The sequence below is a fragment of the Ctenopharyngodon idella genome, chromosome 6 (assembly GCF_019924925.1).
Source record: "Ctenopharyngodon idella isolate HZGC_01 chromosome 6, HZGC01, whole genome shotgun sequence".
Taxonomy (NCBI): Eukaryota; Metazoa; Chordata; class Actinopteri; order Cypriniformes; family Xenocyprididae; genus Ctenopharyngodon; species Ctenopharyngodon idella.
The window spans coordinates 584,115-600,154 of record NC_067225.1 but is presented as its reverse complement, the minus strand read 5'-3'; the positions used below and the strand labels follow the sequence as shown (position 1 = coordinate 600,154).

Genomic DNA, 16,040 nt, shown 5'->3' with positions numbered 1-16,040 from the left:
TGATTGAGTGGGTAAAGAAGGTGGAGTGGCCATTTATGTCAAATCTAAGTTTGTTAGCTCTGTAACTTTGTCAGTGTGAGGGCCAGGATTAATGCCACACATTATTCTTATATTTTCAGCTTTGCATTGATCAATAAATGAACTTTACTATATTGGTTTGTTTTAATATCTTTATTTGTCATTGTACTGAGTCAATGCACAGGCTTAGTTATTTGTCTTAAGGTTAAAACATTAAAACCAGTTAAAAACCATCTAAACTGTAATGTTAAAAACATAGTTAAAATTGTTAAAGTTCAATTTTTGATTAAAATTACTTGAAATAGTTGGTACCTGGTGTGCTGTAGGAATGGACCAGCCTAGTGACAAAGAGGTTCAAACAGGAAGTTGAACTGTTTTTATGGGAATTCTAAAGGAAGTGAGAATGTACCAACTTTAATGTATTAGAGGGGAAATAGGAAAATGTGATGTCCTGATCAATGTGATTTTGGTTTAATAGAATTCTTTTTGCATTAACTAAAGTTTATCCATGGCTCTAAATTTAGTTAAATGTATTATGTTTATTCCAGGGTTTGTTATTGTTTGGAGAATCTGTATGGTTTAGTTTCTCCTTTTTTTGTTTTAGAGGTGCTGGCCACCTCTTATAAATTCAGTGTATGTCTTGTCTAGTAAGTCTTGTTATGTAATGTATCCTGGAAAGGTGGTGCTGTTTTTTGGTCCTCTGTCAGTTTGAGAGGCTCAAGCACGATTATGCCCTTGGAATGTTTTCTATTCCCTGTGATTGAACCTGAATGGAATATAACTTGACCTTTTTAACTGTTATCATTTTTGTACCTCTGATGAATCTTGATCACCTTTTTTCTTGCTTCAGCAAGATTCAATAAAGACTGTCACAATTGAAGACCACTTTGCCCCTGCTTGTGGCTATGGACTTTTTTTTTTTTTTTTTTTTTGTGATTTGCTAATGCTCATGGCAAATCCATCATAGTCAATTACTAGAACTAAACAGTTTGAGGTCTTTGCCATCAAATTGTGTGTTTCAAAAGTCTCTAGTATTACAATGGTTGGCTGTTATAGACCCCCGTCTGCCACAAAGGATACTCTCAAAGCCTTTTCAGATATTTTACATAAGTTAAATGATTCCGAGTTCAACCGTATGGGTGATTTAAATTGGGACTGGCTCTCAGGGACCTCTGATTGTTTTAAAGAATTTTGTGACTCCTTAAACCTTGTGCAACTTATTAATGCACCAACAAGGCCAAATCCTAAAGTGCAACATAAATCAACCTTACTTGATTTAATTATAATGAATACCGCTCACAAATTTACTTCAACTGGCATATCCTGCAATGACGTCAGTTATCACTGTGTAATTGCTTGTGTCAGGAATACAAAAATCCCTAAAGTAAAACACAATTTTATTTTTAAAAGGTATTTAAAGAAATTTTGAGGAGCAGGCTTTTTTGTATGATTTATCTACAGTGATCTTAGAAGAGTAAACAAGTAATAACCTTGTTCCCATTAAGAAGTTCAGGATCAGCAGTAGGGACAATCCCTGGTTTTCAGATAGTCTTTCAGAGTTAATTTTGTATTAATTGTTGTATTTTAAAATGTTGTTTTACTGTATGGCTGCTACCTTGGCCAGGTCTCTCTTGTAAAAGAGATTTTAATCTCAATGAGACTTCCTGGTAAAATAAAGGTAAATAAATAAAATAAATAGTCCATTCACCATGCAGAGGCAGATCAACGAGGTCATCTACAGGCTCAGTCTTCCACCACACTACCGCATTTCACCATCATTTCATATGTCACTCCTGAAACCTCACTCTGAACCTTTGTTGTCTCCCCTCACAGAATCTGGTGGCGATGAGGTACCTCCTCCTCCCAAGCTCGAAGACGATGTAGCGAATCTGTACAGGTATTTAATTAATTTATGGGTGAAATATATGAATATAATAAATCAAAACTTTATGATTAATTATAATACATATACCGACCCGAGAGGGAATTATACATATATTGTGAATTAATTACAATGAATTATAATCAATCACATATATGATTAGTTCTGGTTTGATAATAATTTAGAGAAACTATTAGTTTGTCCAGCAAACCGTTAGCTCCTCATAGCCGATTATAAAAGGAAGGTTTTTCTCTGGCCACGAGAAAGACTTCCTATTCTAGCATCAATGCGTAAAGCAAGGATACTGGATCGAAACGTTAAAGTGACCTGGGTTTGTTGCATGAGCAAAAAAAACAATCGAGCATGAATATAATGTATTTAATATATGAAACTACGGATACAGAGACTATACTACTAAACATACACAAACAATACACATATATAGAAAGCGAAAGTAAAGTCAAGAAAACAGAGGTGATCAAAGGAATGGCAACTTACTAACAGTTAAAACCTTTGAGAGCCAGCAAGGAAACTCAGCTTACACATCGAGCTTAAAACGCTTTGGAAAGAATGGTTCTATACTTGCATAGGTTCAGGTGCTGTGGTCGTTTCGTGTTTCTGCAGGAGTTTCGGTGCGTGCGGCTGAAGCGATTGGTCCTTTTCCGAGAAGGTGTTCTTCGGCGGGATTTTCAAACAAGGGTTTAACTTAAGAGTAAGATAACCGGAAAAGAAAGGAAAAGAGTCCGTCTCCTAGGCGATGAAGAGTGAAGACTTAGGGCGACGGATGAAGAGGGTTTGACAAAGAAACTTGTTGCCAAAAGATGGTCGTCCCGAAGAGAGGGGGCGCGTGATGGAAGCGCGGTCGCCGAGACGTCCGGGAGAGACGGGTGTTGAATGGCGAGAGACAATCGAGAGACAAATGAGAGATGCGTGTCATTGTGTTTTAAGGACAACAGGCCAGAACGCCTCCTGGGATACATCAGCCAATGATGAGGGTGCGATTTTGGCGGACAAACTCTTTCTTTGTCTCCATTTATGACTTAATTTGCATGGTTTATGAAGTGTCCGATCTGAGTACATTTTCTTCAAAGTACCATTAAAAATAGAAAAATGCATTTTACAGTCATGTGACATACATTTTCAATTAGAGCATAACCAAAGCTTTACAATGAGACCAAACTTGTCAGATGGCAAAGACATAAAAGGTGAGATACAGTTTATACTTGAGTTTTATCGTTTAGAAGAAAACTAATACAACTACAGTCATAGCTAAGCTTATATACTAGGGATAAATACATGCACCTTTAAATACAGCGACGGGTACATATTGGCACAGTCATATTTGGAGGATAAATGTACATTCACAATCTCCATGCGTGTTTGTGAGTGTCTGTATGTGTGTGTGTATTGGGGTTGTGGCCAGTGTCTGTGACCATATGTCCTTTAGTCCCACCAGGGTGACTCTTTGAAGTCTCTGGAGCTGGTGAGAATATGTTCTGTTTTTCTTTACTGGGGTAACAAAGGTGCCAATGGGGCAATTGGTCCCGGACTTGCCGGAGCCGATTCGTGATTTACATGCACAGTTCAGGAGGCTAAAAGCATTCTGAAGATTCTAAACTTGACGGGCAGATCCGATTTTGAACAGACAGTCCGGGCTGTCCTCAACTCGAACTGGAAGACTGGAAGGATTACAGCCCTGAGGAACGCTCCTGGGTTGCCCGTAATGACAATCTTGATCCAGCTCGTCTCACCCAATTTCACACCGAACACCCAGATCGCCCAGCTCTCAGGGGTCGAGGTAGGCCCCGTCGTCGCACCATCCGGCCGTCAGGAGCTGCCCGTGGAGGACGGGGTACTCCTCCTTATCAGTACACACTATATATACCCTCACAACCTGCACTCCTTTGTCTGGTCTTGTCTCTACGAACACGAACAGACTCCATCAAGATACCTGCCATTGTGGATTCCCATCTTCTGTCTTCCGTCATCTGTATAGCAAGGTAAATTGTATTGATCATGACTTTGGCATAAAATTATTAAAGAATGAAACAGTAAAACAACATGAAAATCACCACAGTGGTACTTGGGGAGATGTAGAACGAGAATCTGGTGGAGATTGCAAAAAAAAAAAAAAAAATTTAATGAATTATTTAAATATTTCTACAGACACCAAGCGCCCACACCTTTAACCTAACACGCAACCTTATGTACGGATGTTAAGTCTGAAGTCACGCGGCAGCGCTTCCGGGTCCAAACGCTCTATCTCATACCACAAGAAAACAACAAATGGTGCTAATATACACAGACGATGTAGTGTAATACTACCAAAAAATATAATCATAACCTTTATCTCCATACCAAAATCCCAGATGGCCAGACAGTGATTCATCTTTTATAAATTGTTAATATATTAATGTCTGTGACGCTGTGAGCACAGAGACTGTTGTGTAGACTGTAAGTATTTTAAATGTTTAACGTATAAATGTTAAATGTTTAATATGAATAAATAGCACTCATAAATGGCTGTCGAGATGCCATTCTCGAGTGAAACGAGTCGAGGCTTGGACCCAGAAGCAGCGTTCCTTACATCACGACTTAGCAAGCGGGTAGTCGCGCAATATATTTTAAGCATAGATTGCTTGACCGCGTTTCTCCGAAGCGCAGATGGCATGACCGCAGTGGGATAAACAGAGAGAGATTATTAGTGTAGACACTTTTCTAATGATGTAGCGAGTAAATCAGCTCTGTTATGGGAAGTGTTCCCAGTTCCGGCTGACCTAATTTATGCAGCCTAACAATTTACATGATTTGAATTATAAAAGTAGATAATGTGTTGTGTGTATGCCAGGTTAAAGTGATGTATTTTTATTCTAGATTTAAACTGACAGAGTGTGTCTGCTTCCCGAACAATGCTAGGAAGACTGTTCCAAAGTTTAGGTGCTAAAAAGGAAAAGGATCTACTGCCTGTAGTTGATTTTGATATTCTAGGTATTATCAGCTGGCCAAAATTTTGAGATCGCAATAGACGTGAAGGACTATAATGTGTTAAGAGCTTGCTCAAGTATTGGGGAGCTAAGCCATTTAGTGGTTTGTAAGTAATTAGCAAGATTTTAAAATTTATACAATGTTTAATAGGGAGCCAATGCAGTGTTGACAGCTAATATGGTTATACTTCCTGGTTCTAGTAAGAACTCTAGCTGCTGCATTTTGGACCAGCTGGAGTTTGTTTATTAAGCATGCAGGGCAACCACCGAGTAGAGCATTACAATAATCTAGCTTTGAGGTCATGAATGCATGTAACTGTATGTCGTAATTTAGATATATTTTTTAAGATGGAAGAATGCGGTTTTACAGATGCTAGAAACGTGGCTTTCAAATGAAAGATTGGTATCAAAGAGCACACCCAGGTTCCTAACTGACAACGAAGACTTGACAGAACATCCATCAAGTGTTAGACAGTATTCTAGGTTATTACGTGTGGAGGTTTTTGGTGCAATAATTAGAATCTCTGTTTTTTTTTCAGAATTAAGTAGTAGGAAATTGCTAGTCATCCAATATTTTATATCAGCTTTGCATTCCGTTAATTTTGTGAATTGGTAAGATTCGTCAAGGCGCGAAGAAATATAGAGCTGAAGTATCATCAGCATAACAGTGAGAACTAATGCCATGCTTCCTAATGATATCTCCCTAGGGTAGCTGTCACGATCACCGTCTGTTCCTGTCAGTTCCTGGACTCCATTTCCCATAATCCTCCCTTCCAATCACATGCACACTCCACACCAATCACCAATTGCCACACACACCTGCAGATCATTACCTGGACTATTTAAGTCACACACACACTCTCTCTCACCGCGAAGTCTTGATTTGCCCCGGTGATCATTACTAAGCGTTTTCTTGTGGACTGTTTCCTGGTTTCTGTCGGATTGTTTATTCTTTGTGATTCTTTGCTGCCTGCCCTGAACCTTGCCTGTGTACTGGACTGTGTTTGTTTGCCGCCTGCCCTGATCTCTGCCTGTGACCCGATATTGTTTGTCTGCCGCCTGCCTCGACCCTTGCCTGTCCCTGTTTATGTTTTTGCCTTTGCCCCTGTCTACCTGTGTATCTACTATTCTTAATAAAGCTGCAAATGGATCCCCGCTCTGCCGACCCATCATTACAGTAGCATGTACAGAGTGAAAAGCAAGGGTCCTAGTACTGAGCCTTGCGGTACTCCATACTGAACTTGTGATTGATATGACATCTCTTTGTTTACTACTACAAACTGATAACGGTCTGCTAAGTATGATTTGAACCATGCCAATGCAATTCCACTAACGCCAACATAATTTTCGAGTCTATTCAAAAGAATGTTGTGGTCGATAGTGTCAAATGCAGCACTAAGATTGAGTAACACTAATAGAGAAATACAGCCACGATCCGATGATAAGAGCAAATCATTTGTAACTCTAATGAGAGCCGTCTCAGTACTATGGTATGGTCTAATCCTGACTGGAAATCCTCACAGATACTATTTCTTTCTAAAAAGGAGCATAGTTGCAAGGATACTGCCTTTTCTAGCATCTTTGACAAAAAAAGGTAGATCCAAGATCGGCCTGTAAGTGACTAATTCTGTAGGATCAAGATGCGTTTTTTAACAAGAGGTTTAATAATAGCCAGCTTAAAATTTTTCGGTACGTACCCTAATGACAAAATGAATTAAGAAGAGGATCTATGACCTCTGAAAGCATCTCTTTCAGTAGCTTAGTCGGTATAGGGTCTAACATACATGTTGTTGATTTAGGTGATTTAATGAGTTTAGACAATTCTTCCTCTCCTATAGCAATGAATGAATTTAGTTTTTTCTCAGGGACATTACAATGCACTATCTGATGTGATACTGTAGAAGACAGTTGCATAGTTATAATTTTCTCTCTAATATTATCAATCTTGTAATTACAGAAGTGTAAGGACTGAGACAAATCAGACACAATTATTTGTTATATTTAACAAATAATTGTTTAAAACTCACTTTGGGGTCTGTCCCCCATCCCCCGAGAAGACCAGCCTGTGCAAGGGGCCTCAGTTACAAGTTTTATTGCGCCGAAGTATGTGGGTTGCCACGTGGACGAGCAGAGACAAAGAGACACATAGTCCTCAAAACAGACTTTCCTGCATTAATTTATAGATAAACCGATCTATAAATGAACTTGCATCCCATGACATTATTATAACTGTCTTACAAACTGTTGTGTGTATGATATCTGTTTTATACATATTTTATGATAAGAACCAATGGTTAATGTAAACCAACCTATACCAAGTTTGGTGTCTACGAGTTTGTATTTTGAAGATTTAAATGATTGTGTATATGATATATTGATACCTGTGCAACATATCAGTATTACAAGAATCTTTAATAGTTTCTTCAAAACAACTCAGCCAGTTTAATCATGCTCAAAGACAAGAGCCATAAACTCCCCCACAAAGGAAGTTCCCGCTACAGAAATTCCACTTTGCTCATTGGTCAGGTCCACCCGAAGAGGTGTGGCTCCTCCCAGACCTTAAGACGAGACACACAACTCCACCTCTCTCTCTTGCTTCTTTGGATGGACTGACGCCCTGCAGGTCAAGGCCTGTGGGCCTGTCCTGCACCCAGCCATGTGCTTAACTAGGAGAGAAAGACTCTTTCTTACTACAAGAGTCAAATTAACAGCTTAAGTTGTTTCATATTTCTTCAACCAATGCAGAAGATATTGATTACAACTTCGGACCGAACCATCAAGAATTTCTCCTCAGCCTGCAGATCCGAGGCTCCTCAACCTAAAGGTATTTTGCAAGTATCGTACATTTGAACACTAAACAGCGATTTAGTATTAATTTGTGAACCCTCTGTTAGCAAAGGTGCTTTATTACTGAGAAAACTGATGGTCCTTTTCCAGCTTGTTATTTTTGACCCTTTCCATTGCTTCATTCCCCTGTTATGATACGGTTCAAATTCATTTCACTCTATCATTTATCATTTTACCCATGTACGTGTGACTTGTGTGTGTGTGTATGCGTTTGTTAGTTTAGTTATGTGTTCGTGATTTAGTTAAATCAAACTTGTGTGCACACTCTTGCGAGTTGATTCTGACCTGCTTATAAACCCAGTGTCCCTGATAACGACTCTACCACAGCTACGTGCTAAGTAAGCGTTATTCTTGAAAAGTTGATAGACGATCAATACTGAGTGTTCGCTGGCCAAACAGGTTAATTGATTGTAATATTAATTTTATCACATTAAGTTAATTTTATTAACTGATCCGAATATTTATAATTAATTAACTAGTTATGAATAATTATTCATATTTATTTTGAGTTAATTTGCTTACAGAAGTTCATAAAGTCATTACTGCTGTGCTGTTTGGAAACATCTGGTGTTGAAGCTTTATTTCTCGTTAATTTAGCCACTTTATCAAATAAATACCTTTATGTTTGTTTTCTTCTAAGAGGGTTGAAAAATAATCAGATCTAGCAGTTTTTAAGGCCTTTCTGTACACAATCATGCTCGCTCTCCATGAAATGTGAGAAACCTCTAGTTTTGTTTTTTTCCAACTGCGCTCCATTTTTCTGGCTGCTCTTTTAAGGGCCCGAGTGTGCTTGTTGCACCACGGTGTTGGACTATTTACTTTAATCTTTTTTAAGCGCAAAAGAGCAACTGTATCTAATGTGCTGGAAAAGAGAGTGTCAATAGTTTCTGTTGCAACATTGAGTTCTTCTCAATGATGCTGAGTGGTATGCTGAGGAGATGAAACTAATCAGGAAGATTATTTATAAAGCAATCTTTAGTGGTAGAAGTGATGATTTTACCATATTTGTAACTGGGAGTCGGCTTTGCAGCCTTGGCTAAATGAAGTATACATAAGACTAGATAATGATCTGAGATGTCATCGCTCTGCTGCAGAATTTCAATGGCATCAATATCGATTCCATGTGACAACATTAGAACTAAAATATGATTACGACAATGAGTGGGTTCTGACACCTTGCCAAACTCCAATAGAGTTTAGAATATCACTAAATGCCAATCCCAGTGCATCTTTTTCATTATCTACATGGATATTAAAATCACCAATAATAAGGACTTCATCCAAAGCCAGTACTAACTCTGACAGAAAATCAGAAAATTCTTTGATAAAGTCTGTATGGTGCCCTGGTGGCCAGCACAAATGTCAAGTGGGATTTATCACGTACACTAGATAACGTTACATAAAGCACCATCACTTCAAAAGAATAGACCTCTGAGTAATACTGAAGATATTGCTATAAATTACAGCAACACCTCCTCCTTTGACTTTCGGACGTGGCTCTTGTTTATAACAGTAATCTTGGGGTTTAAAGTAATGTAATCATCTGGTTTTAGCCAGGTTTCTGTCAAACACAGCACATCTAGGTTATGATCTGTAATCATATCATTTACAAAGAGTGATTTTGTAGAAAGGGATCTAATATTAAACAAAACAAACTTTATCATTTGTATTATCCGTATTATATCTGTTATTTATTTGTTGAACATCAATTAAATGTTTCGATTAAAGAGTTTTTTGTATTTACTAATTCTGGGAACAGACACAGTCTCCATGGTGAAAGAGTCTCTATGTGTTGGGATTTATCTGACTTCTGTGATGTGAGACATCTAGCAGATGGTCGGTTTAGCCAGTCTGTCTGCTTCCTGACCTGGGCCCCAGTTAGTCAAGGTTCATCTCTAAGACTATGTGCCATATTACTAGAGAGAAGAGCAGCACCACCCCAGGAGGGAAGAATACTGTTGGAGGGACGTCTTTTCAGCGGTCATTAAATGACCAAATGTTTGCTAGGTATATACTCAATATTTCATACAGTTATATGTATCATATCTTCTACATTTAAAATTTATAATGAAAGACTGCTATACAAAGAGTCAAAAACAGTCAGAGTTGCGTAGATGTTGATAGTGGAAGTGTCTCCTTTAGTTGTGGGGTTATTTATAATAATAAAAAAAAAAAAAAAAAGCTATGAATAAATATGCGTTTAGTTTAGTTAGCCTGCTATTTAACACAGGCCTAATAGAACAGAAAAAGAAAAGTCCTCTCGAGTAACGCAATATGATTCACGAGTTGGGACAGAATGGGTTTCTTTTTTTCTTTTAAAGTATATTATTTAAAAATGATTTAGCCCTCATTTACTCATTCAACTCACAAAAATAAGACAAATAAAATGAGAAAATGTGAATTATATAAATTTCTTTTTATTCATTGCTCCCACAAAATCATAAATGGCTCAGGTCTAGGGGGGCAGTGCCCCAATTACATGAAATTTTATGGGCAGTTTGCTTCATCATCAGAAAAACGTCTCAGGTTATGTATGTAACCATGGTTCCCTGAGAACAGGGAACGAGACACTGCGTTTTACCGCATATGGGGAACGTCACTCGTGAACCGGTGTCTGAAAGCAAAGTATCAAATCTCTCCAATCCTATTGGCCAGCGACAGTCCTATTGGCCATTACATTTGAATAAAAAACACAGGAGGTGGAAGAAGAAGAGGAGAGGGCAAATGTAAATTGCCCTTGCAAAGAGGGGATAGATTACTGACGCTGCTGGCGTCTGCGATCGATCACCTCTCTCAGATCCTGCTTCTTCTTCCGTGAGTCCTCCCTTCTCTGGGACCTGCTCCGTGGAGGAGGAGGTGCTTGAGAGGCCACGCTGGATTTTTGGCCGTGTCTTCGATCCTCAAATCGAGACGGGGTGGGACCTCCTGTCTGTCTGGGCACAGATTCAGATCTGAGCGTTATGCAGGTTTTAAACGCTGCCGAGCGCGCCTTCGCCTCCCTGAACTTTCCCAACACTGCCTCGACGGAGGTGCCGAAAAGTTCGGAAGGCGAAACCGGCAGATCAAGGAGAAAGCCCTTCTCCTTCTCCCCCATGTCCGCCAGGTTCAGCCACAGATGCCTCTCCATGGCCATCAACGCGGCGGTTTGCTTGGTGGCCCGGAGAGTGAGATCTGTGGTGTGGCGCAGCTCTTCTACCGCTTCAGGGGACAGACCCTGCCCCTGATCCAGATCTTTCAGCAGGTCGGCCTGGTAGGCCTGCAACACCACCATGGTGTGTAAGGCCGCCCCAGCCTGACTCGCTGCCGCGTATGCCCTGCCATTTAAGCGAGAGGTGGTCTTAAGCGGCTTAGAAGGCAGGACCGGAGCTTTCAGTGTCGGTGCCTGCCCCGTGACGAGATAGTTCGCAAACATCTCATCAATAGGAGGCATCGACACATACCCATGCTGGCTCAATCCCTCAACATCAGCGAAATTCGCCCACTGATGTCGATGAATACGAGCCAAATGTGGGTTCTTCCATGCCTTTTCAATCTCAACATGGAGATCAGGAAGGAATGGAAGGCTCACGGGGGCTGCTGGGCTATGGCCAGAAAGGAACCGCTCGTCGAGCCATCCGCGTGCGGACCCTTTCTTAACACGCTTCCAAGGCAGCTGCAGACTGCCAGAAGCGCATTCCATAACCTCCAGCAGCTCTGCATACGCAGGGCAGGGAGGTTTTGAAGATTCAGCAGGCTCACCTGCTTCCTCATCAACAGCCATCTCCTGCTCTCTAGGGCTAGAAGCCAGAAGAGCACTCGCTGCTGGATCCGATGACGTCAATGAAAGGACGTCATCGTCATCGTCATCCAACAGCTTGTCCTTGCCAGCCGCTGGGGGCTGAGAGATTTACACCTCTCTCAAACTCCTCAGCGAGCTCCACCTGCGAGCCCCATGATTTCAGCTGCCGCACTGCCTCAGCACGAGCAGGGCCAGAACCACCAGGCACAGATGCTGACACCTCTTCCCTTAAGAAGAGTGCCAAACGAGAATGGAGCGTCCTCATAGGGAGACGCTCACAGTTAGCACAGATTGTGTGTGTCACCGGGTGTCAAAAACCTGGGACACGGGTCAGCACACTTTCTGAAACGTTTGTCAGACATGATATAAAGTTTCCTTACCAGATTCAATGAAATCGCGATCAGACAAAACAGTCCCGAAAGACGAAAAGATACTGACTGCTTCACTGGCGGCTCCTTTATACTTCCGGGCCGCGTCTTGATGACGTCATAGGCTATCGCCGGCCAATAGGATTGGAGAGATTTGATACTTTGCTTTCAGACACCGGTTCACGAGTGACGTTCCCCATATGCAGTAAAACGCAGTGTTGAGTTCCCTTTCGAAAGGGAACTGAGGAGGGTAATTTGGTTTTTATTTCCTATGTAAATCTCTAAAAGATTTAGCCCTTATTTACTCATTCTACTCACAAAAATAAGACAAATAAAATGAGAAAATGTGAATGATATACATTTTTTTTATTCATCGCTCCCACAAAATCATAAATGGCTCTGGTCTTGGGGGGCAGTGCCCCAATTACGTGAAATTTTATATGGCAGTATGCTCCATCATCAGAAAAACTGAGGAGGGTAATTTGGTTCTTATTTCCTATGTAAATCTCTATCTACTGTTAAAGTAAACCTGTAGGCTATACTAAATTCAGATGAGCTTTATCCAAAATACTTTTGCATGTGACTTCATCTTATGTGTGATTATTATTATTATTATTAAAGATTTAAATTTTATTTTAAAACCATTACACAATTAATAGTTAAAATGCATCATGTATATATATATATATATAAAAAAAAAAAAAGTCCTCCTAGCGTCCGAGTGGGCCCATATATCACATGTAGCCTACTTGTGCAAAGCAATGAGACTCAGGATGCGCATGGGATCCATACCATAAAATCTATTTTTCTTTTTTTACTCACACTGAACATTCAAAGAACATATATAAACACTTTCAAGGACATCATTCAAAATTCAAACATATTTCACACCTTGAATATATAGGTGACATTGCATTTTCCAAACTTTGCAAAATGTGTATGAACCCTAAATCTTTGATTATCTGGGCCAGATTTTTAACCACTAAACTCCTACCACATAACATTAATATAAACTCTGGGGCAAAGTCAAAGTGGTAGATATACAGTAGATATTAGTTAACATGTTCAAAAATAAATGCAATTTCAGGATGGAACTTTTGATAGTTTCATATGAAATCTGTTTGTTTTTTTTGTTTTTCAAATGGCATACACTAATACCATTTTACATAAGCAGAGTAACCATTTTGTAACAGTGACAATACTCCCAACAGTTATATCACCACATTACAGTACTTTACAAGATGTATTCCATTGAGATACAGGTGATAAAAGTCAGATATTGTCTGAGGCAGATATGTATTTGAGCAAGAAGCATTTGACTTCTGAGATGTGCATGGTCTCTCTGATGGTGGTATCTCGGTTACGGACCAGCAGAAGGCCACTTTTTAGTGTACTCTCACTGACCATCACTGTGAAGAGGACACCCATTTCATCATACCTGCAGCATAAAGAAAACTTTGTCAACATTAATTTCATCATGAAAACTTTACTCAAAAAATTACTCTGTATTGTATAGAAAATGTGGATAGAGTCAGTTACTTTGTGTGCAAATTCTCCAGAGATAATGACATTGTGTCCAAGTATCCAGGCCATGTGGAAATTCCAACTTCAAGAAACTCTTGGAGCAAACCCTCACAAACCTTTAGAGAGACAGTTGTCTTAGGGTCAGTCCATATTAAGTGGTCCACAAATTTGTAAAGTTGGTTGCGTGACCATTTTTAATTTACCTCTTCTTCTTTTTTTAATTACGTATATATATTGGTATTGCAAAATCACCAGGTTAGAGATTACAGATTTTGCACACTCGTTTCTTTTAGTCTAAATTAAAGTCTAAGTTTGAGATTAGAATTTAAACCCAAATGTAAATGGTCAATACTGCTAAAAGTTCCAGTTTTTGGGTCAATCCAAAATGGAGAGGGTTTGAGTCTCAGTCCTATATTTTTATATCTGATAAATTAAAAAAAAAAAAAAAAAAAAAAAAAAAAAACGAGCTTAATAAAACATTTTGTATAAATCTTAATGGAATGAAGGAATGGACCATTTAGTTTGTGATTCGTATAAAAAAAAAATTTTTTATTTATGTTTCAGTTCACAAAGATTATAGGCGCTACAATGCACATTATATTTACCTAGGTACAAGTTTTGATATTAACATCCGCCAAATGCAGGTGAAAATCAACCATGCCTGGTAGCACAATCAATTCACTAGCCAGTTTTGCAGGTTATGTTTCATTATGTTTTTGCAAAGTGAGTGTAAAGAGAGTCAAATATATAAAATTGGAATACATTGTTTTTATGAGTTTACACACACCAGCATCTGTCGGGGGGTGCCCAACTACTACTACAACTGTGTGGCTGGAATAAAGTCTATGCTTCAGAATTATTACAATATAGATCACCCTTTCACTAGATCATCATTTGCACTTATTTTTCAAAAACCTTCAAACTCATTGATGCCACTTCATTAAACTTTTGCCTGTATACTAGTGATAAGATTCACTGTTTTGGACTGCCGCCTTGAACTTGCAAATGCAAGTACAGAATGACACGTCCAGTGTGTGACTGTCCTAGTCACTGTGTGGTGCTTCTTGTCTGGTGTGTAAATGGAGCCCTAACAGACGAGGCCACTGGAATGAGAACAGGTTGTCTTTTTGTAATGGACATCAATGGGAGAGAGGCTTCAACACACTGAATTCAGTATGCTCACTTTTGTGAGGAAATGGCTGATCACTTTATGAAATGACAGACTATCCATAAACCTTCAACGTGCTTACCGCTACTCTTTACTTTTAGAGTGAGCTACATTTGAAAATGACAATGAAGTAACAGAGAATAAAAACAATGATTGATAATCAGATTCATTAATAAATATATTTCGATACAAGCTGTGACTTTGATAATCTATAATTTATTTCTGATTTTTTTTTGTTTTGGATGGTTGAAGTTTGAATTGCCATCAATGTTAGAATGACTGTGCTGCTTATTTTTTGTGGAAATCAAGATATGTTTTTTCAGGATTCTTGAATAGAATGATAAATGGGGGGAAGAAAACATTTTTTGTAACAATGTAAAAGTCTTTACTCTCACTTTTTAGCGATTATTGCATCCTTGCTGAAAAGTATTAATTTCTTTCAAAAACAAAATAAAGGGAAACAAGACTGATCCTGAGCTTTTGAACTGTAGTTTTTATAGAAACAGTAGTAATTATAAAAACAGATATGTTTATCCTTCTGTACCTGTCTAAGCTCTGTATTAGAGCCTCGTCCCATATCCAAAGCCACTTTCACTGGAGTTAAACTGGGATGAAGCTTTAAAACCTGAACAAAGCAAAGAAACCCTGGTCAGCTTCCCTGACTTTTTTTTTTACATTAACTATTACATATTAAGCATAATTTTCAAAAAAATGTAGGGAAACCGTAAGCTTACTCACTGTCCTCTGATGAAGCTTCTGTTTGCTGTCGTTTTTTTTCAGCAGTTGAAATGAGTTAAATAGATAAGCCAGCATTCCTCGATCCACATTCGCACTGACAGAGATGACATGAGGAACTACAGACTTTCTTCCATCTCTGCACTGAAATTTACATCTACATGAAATTTACTCTTGTGCATAATATATAGTTCTGAACAAAGTTAGTAAAATTAATTTGACAAACTAAACTACGCAAACATTATCTAAGTTTGCTTTGCTCTGACCTGTAGTTTTCTGCAAGTTCCTTGATGAGTCTTTAGCAGTTGTGTATCCCCCAGGCTCCACAGTGTCTCCAGGGTCTCTGAGCCCCAGGGGAACTTATAAAGGACTTTAACACCATGAGATGTCCCCTCTTTCAGTTCCTCATCCATCACATTGCACATGCTGAAGTCAGACGGGCCTAAAGCAAACTGCAGTAGCACATGATTTATACTTTAGTTGCACTGTAATCCTAGTATAGCATTTTTTTTTCCACAAATAAAGAAATTGTTTAAAACGCATGAATAAAAAAAATAAAGTAAGCCTGTAACCAACAGTGCACTCTGCCAGCTGGTGTGTCTGTGCACACAGAAAATAACATTTTCTCACATACAGACCATATACACTAATAGACAGTACACAATGAATACCATTAAGGGTGGTTTTACACATACAGTAGTGGCCACAATTTCCACAAGAAATTTCCTACTGTTGA

At 39.0% G+C, this 16,040-nt stretch overlaps 1 protein-coding gene across 2 annotated transcripts in view; it reads right to left on the bottom strand.

Annotated features, from left to right (window-relative positions):
• Positions 1 to 12,662: 12,662 nt before the first annotated feature.
• The window catches only part of polg2 (polymerase (DNA directed), gamma 2, accessory subunit), a 38,325-nt gene continuing 34,947 nt past the window's right edge, over positions 12,663 to 16,040 (bottom strand). Inside the window, exons 4-8 of one of the 2 annotated variants that reach the window (XM_051895869.1) lie at positions 15,571 to 15,756; positions 15,308 to 15,448; positions 15,114 to 15,194; positions 13,417 to 13,517; positions 12,663 to 13,315 (exon numbers count right to left, since the gene is read on the bottom strand). In XM_051895869.1, the coding sequence (XP_051751829.1) occupies positions 13,150 to 13,315; positions 13,417 to 13,517; positions 15,114 to 15,194; positions 15,308 to 15,448; positions 15,571 to 15,756 (675 nt within the window). In that variant the 3' untranslated portion in view covers positions 12,663 to 13,149. Of the gene's footprint in view, positions 13,316 to 13,416; positions 13,518 to 15,113; positions 15,195 to 15,307; positions 15,449 to 15,570; positions 15,757 to 16,040 lie in introns of those variants that run through there. The other variant, XM_051895870.1, reaches the window with a different exon arrangement.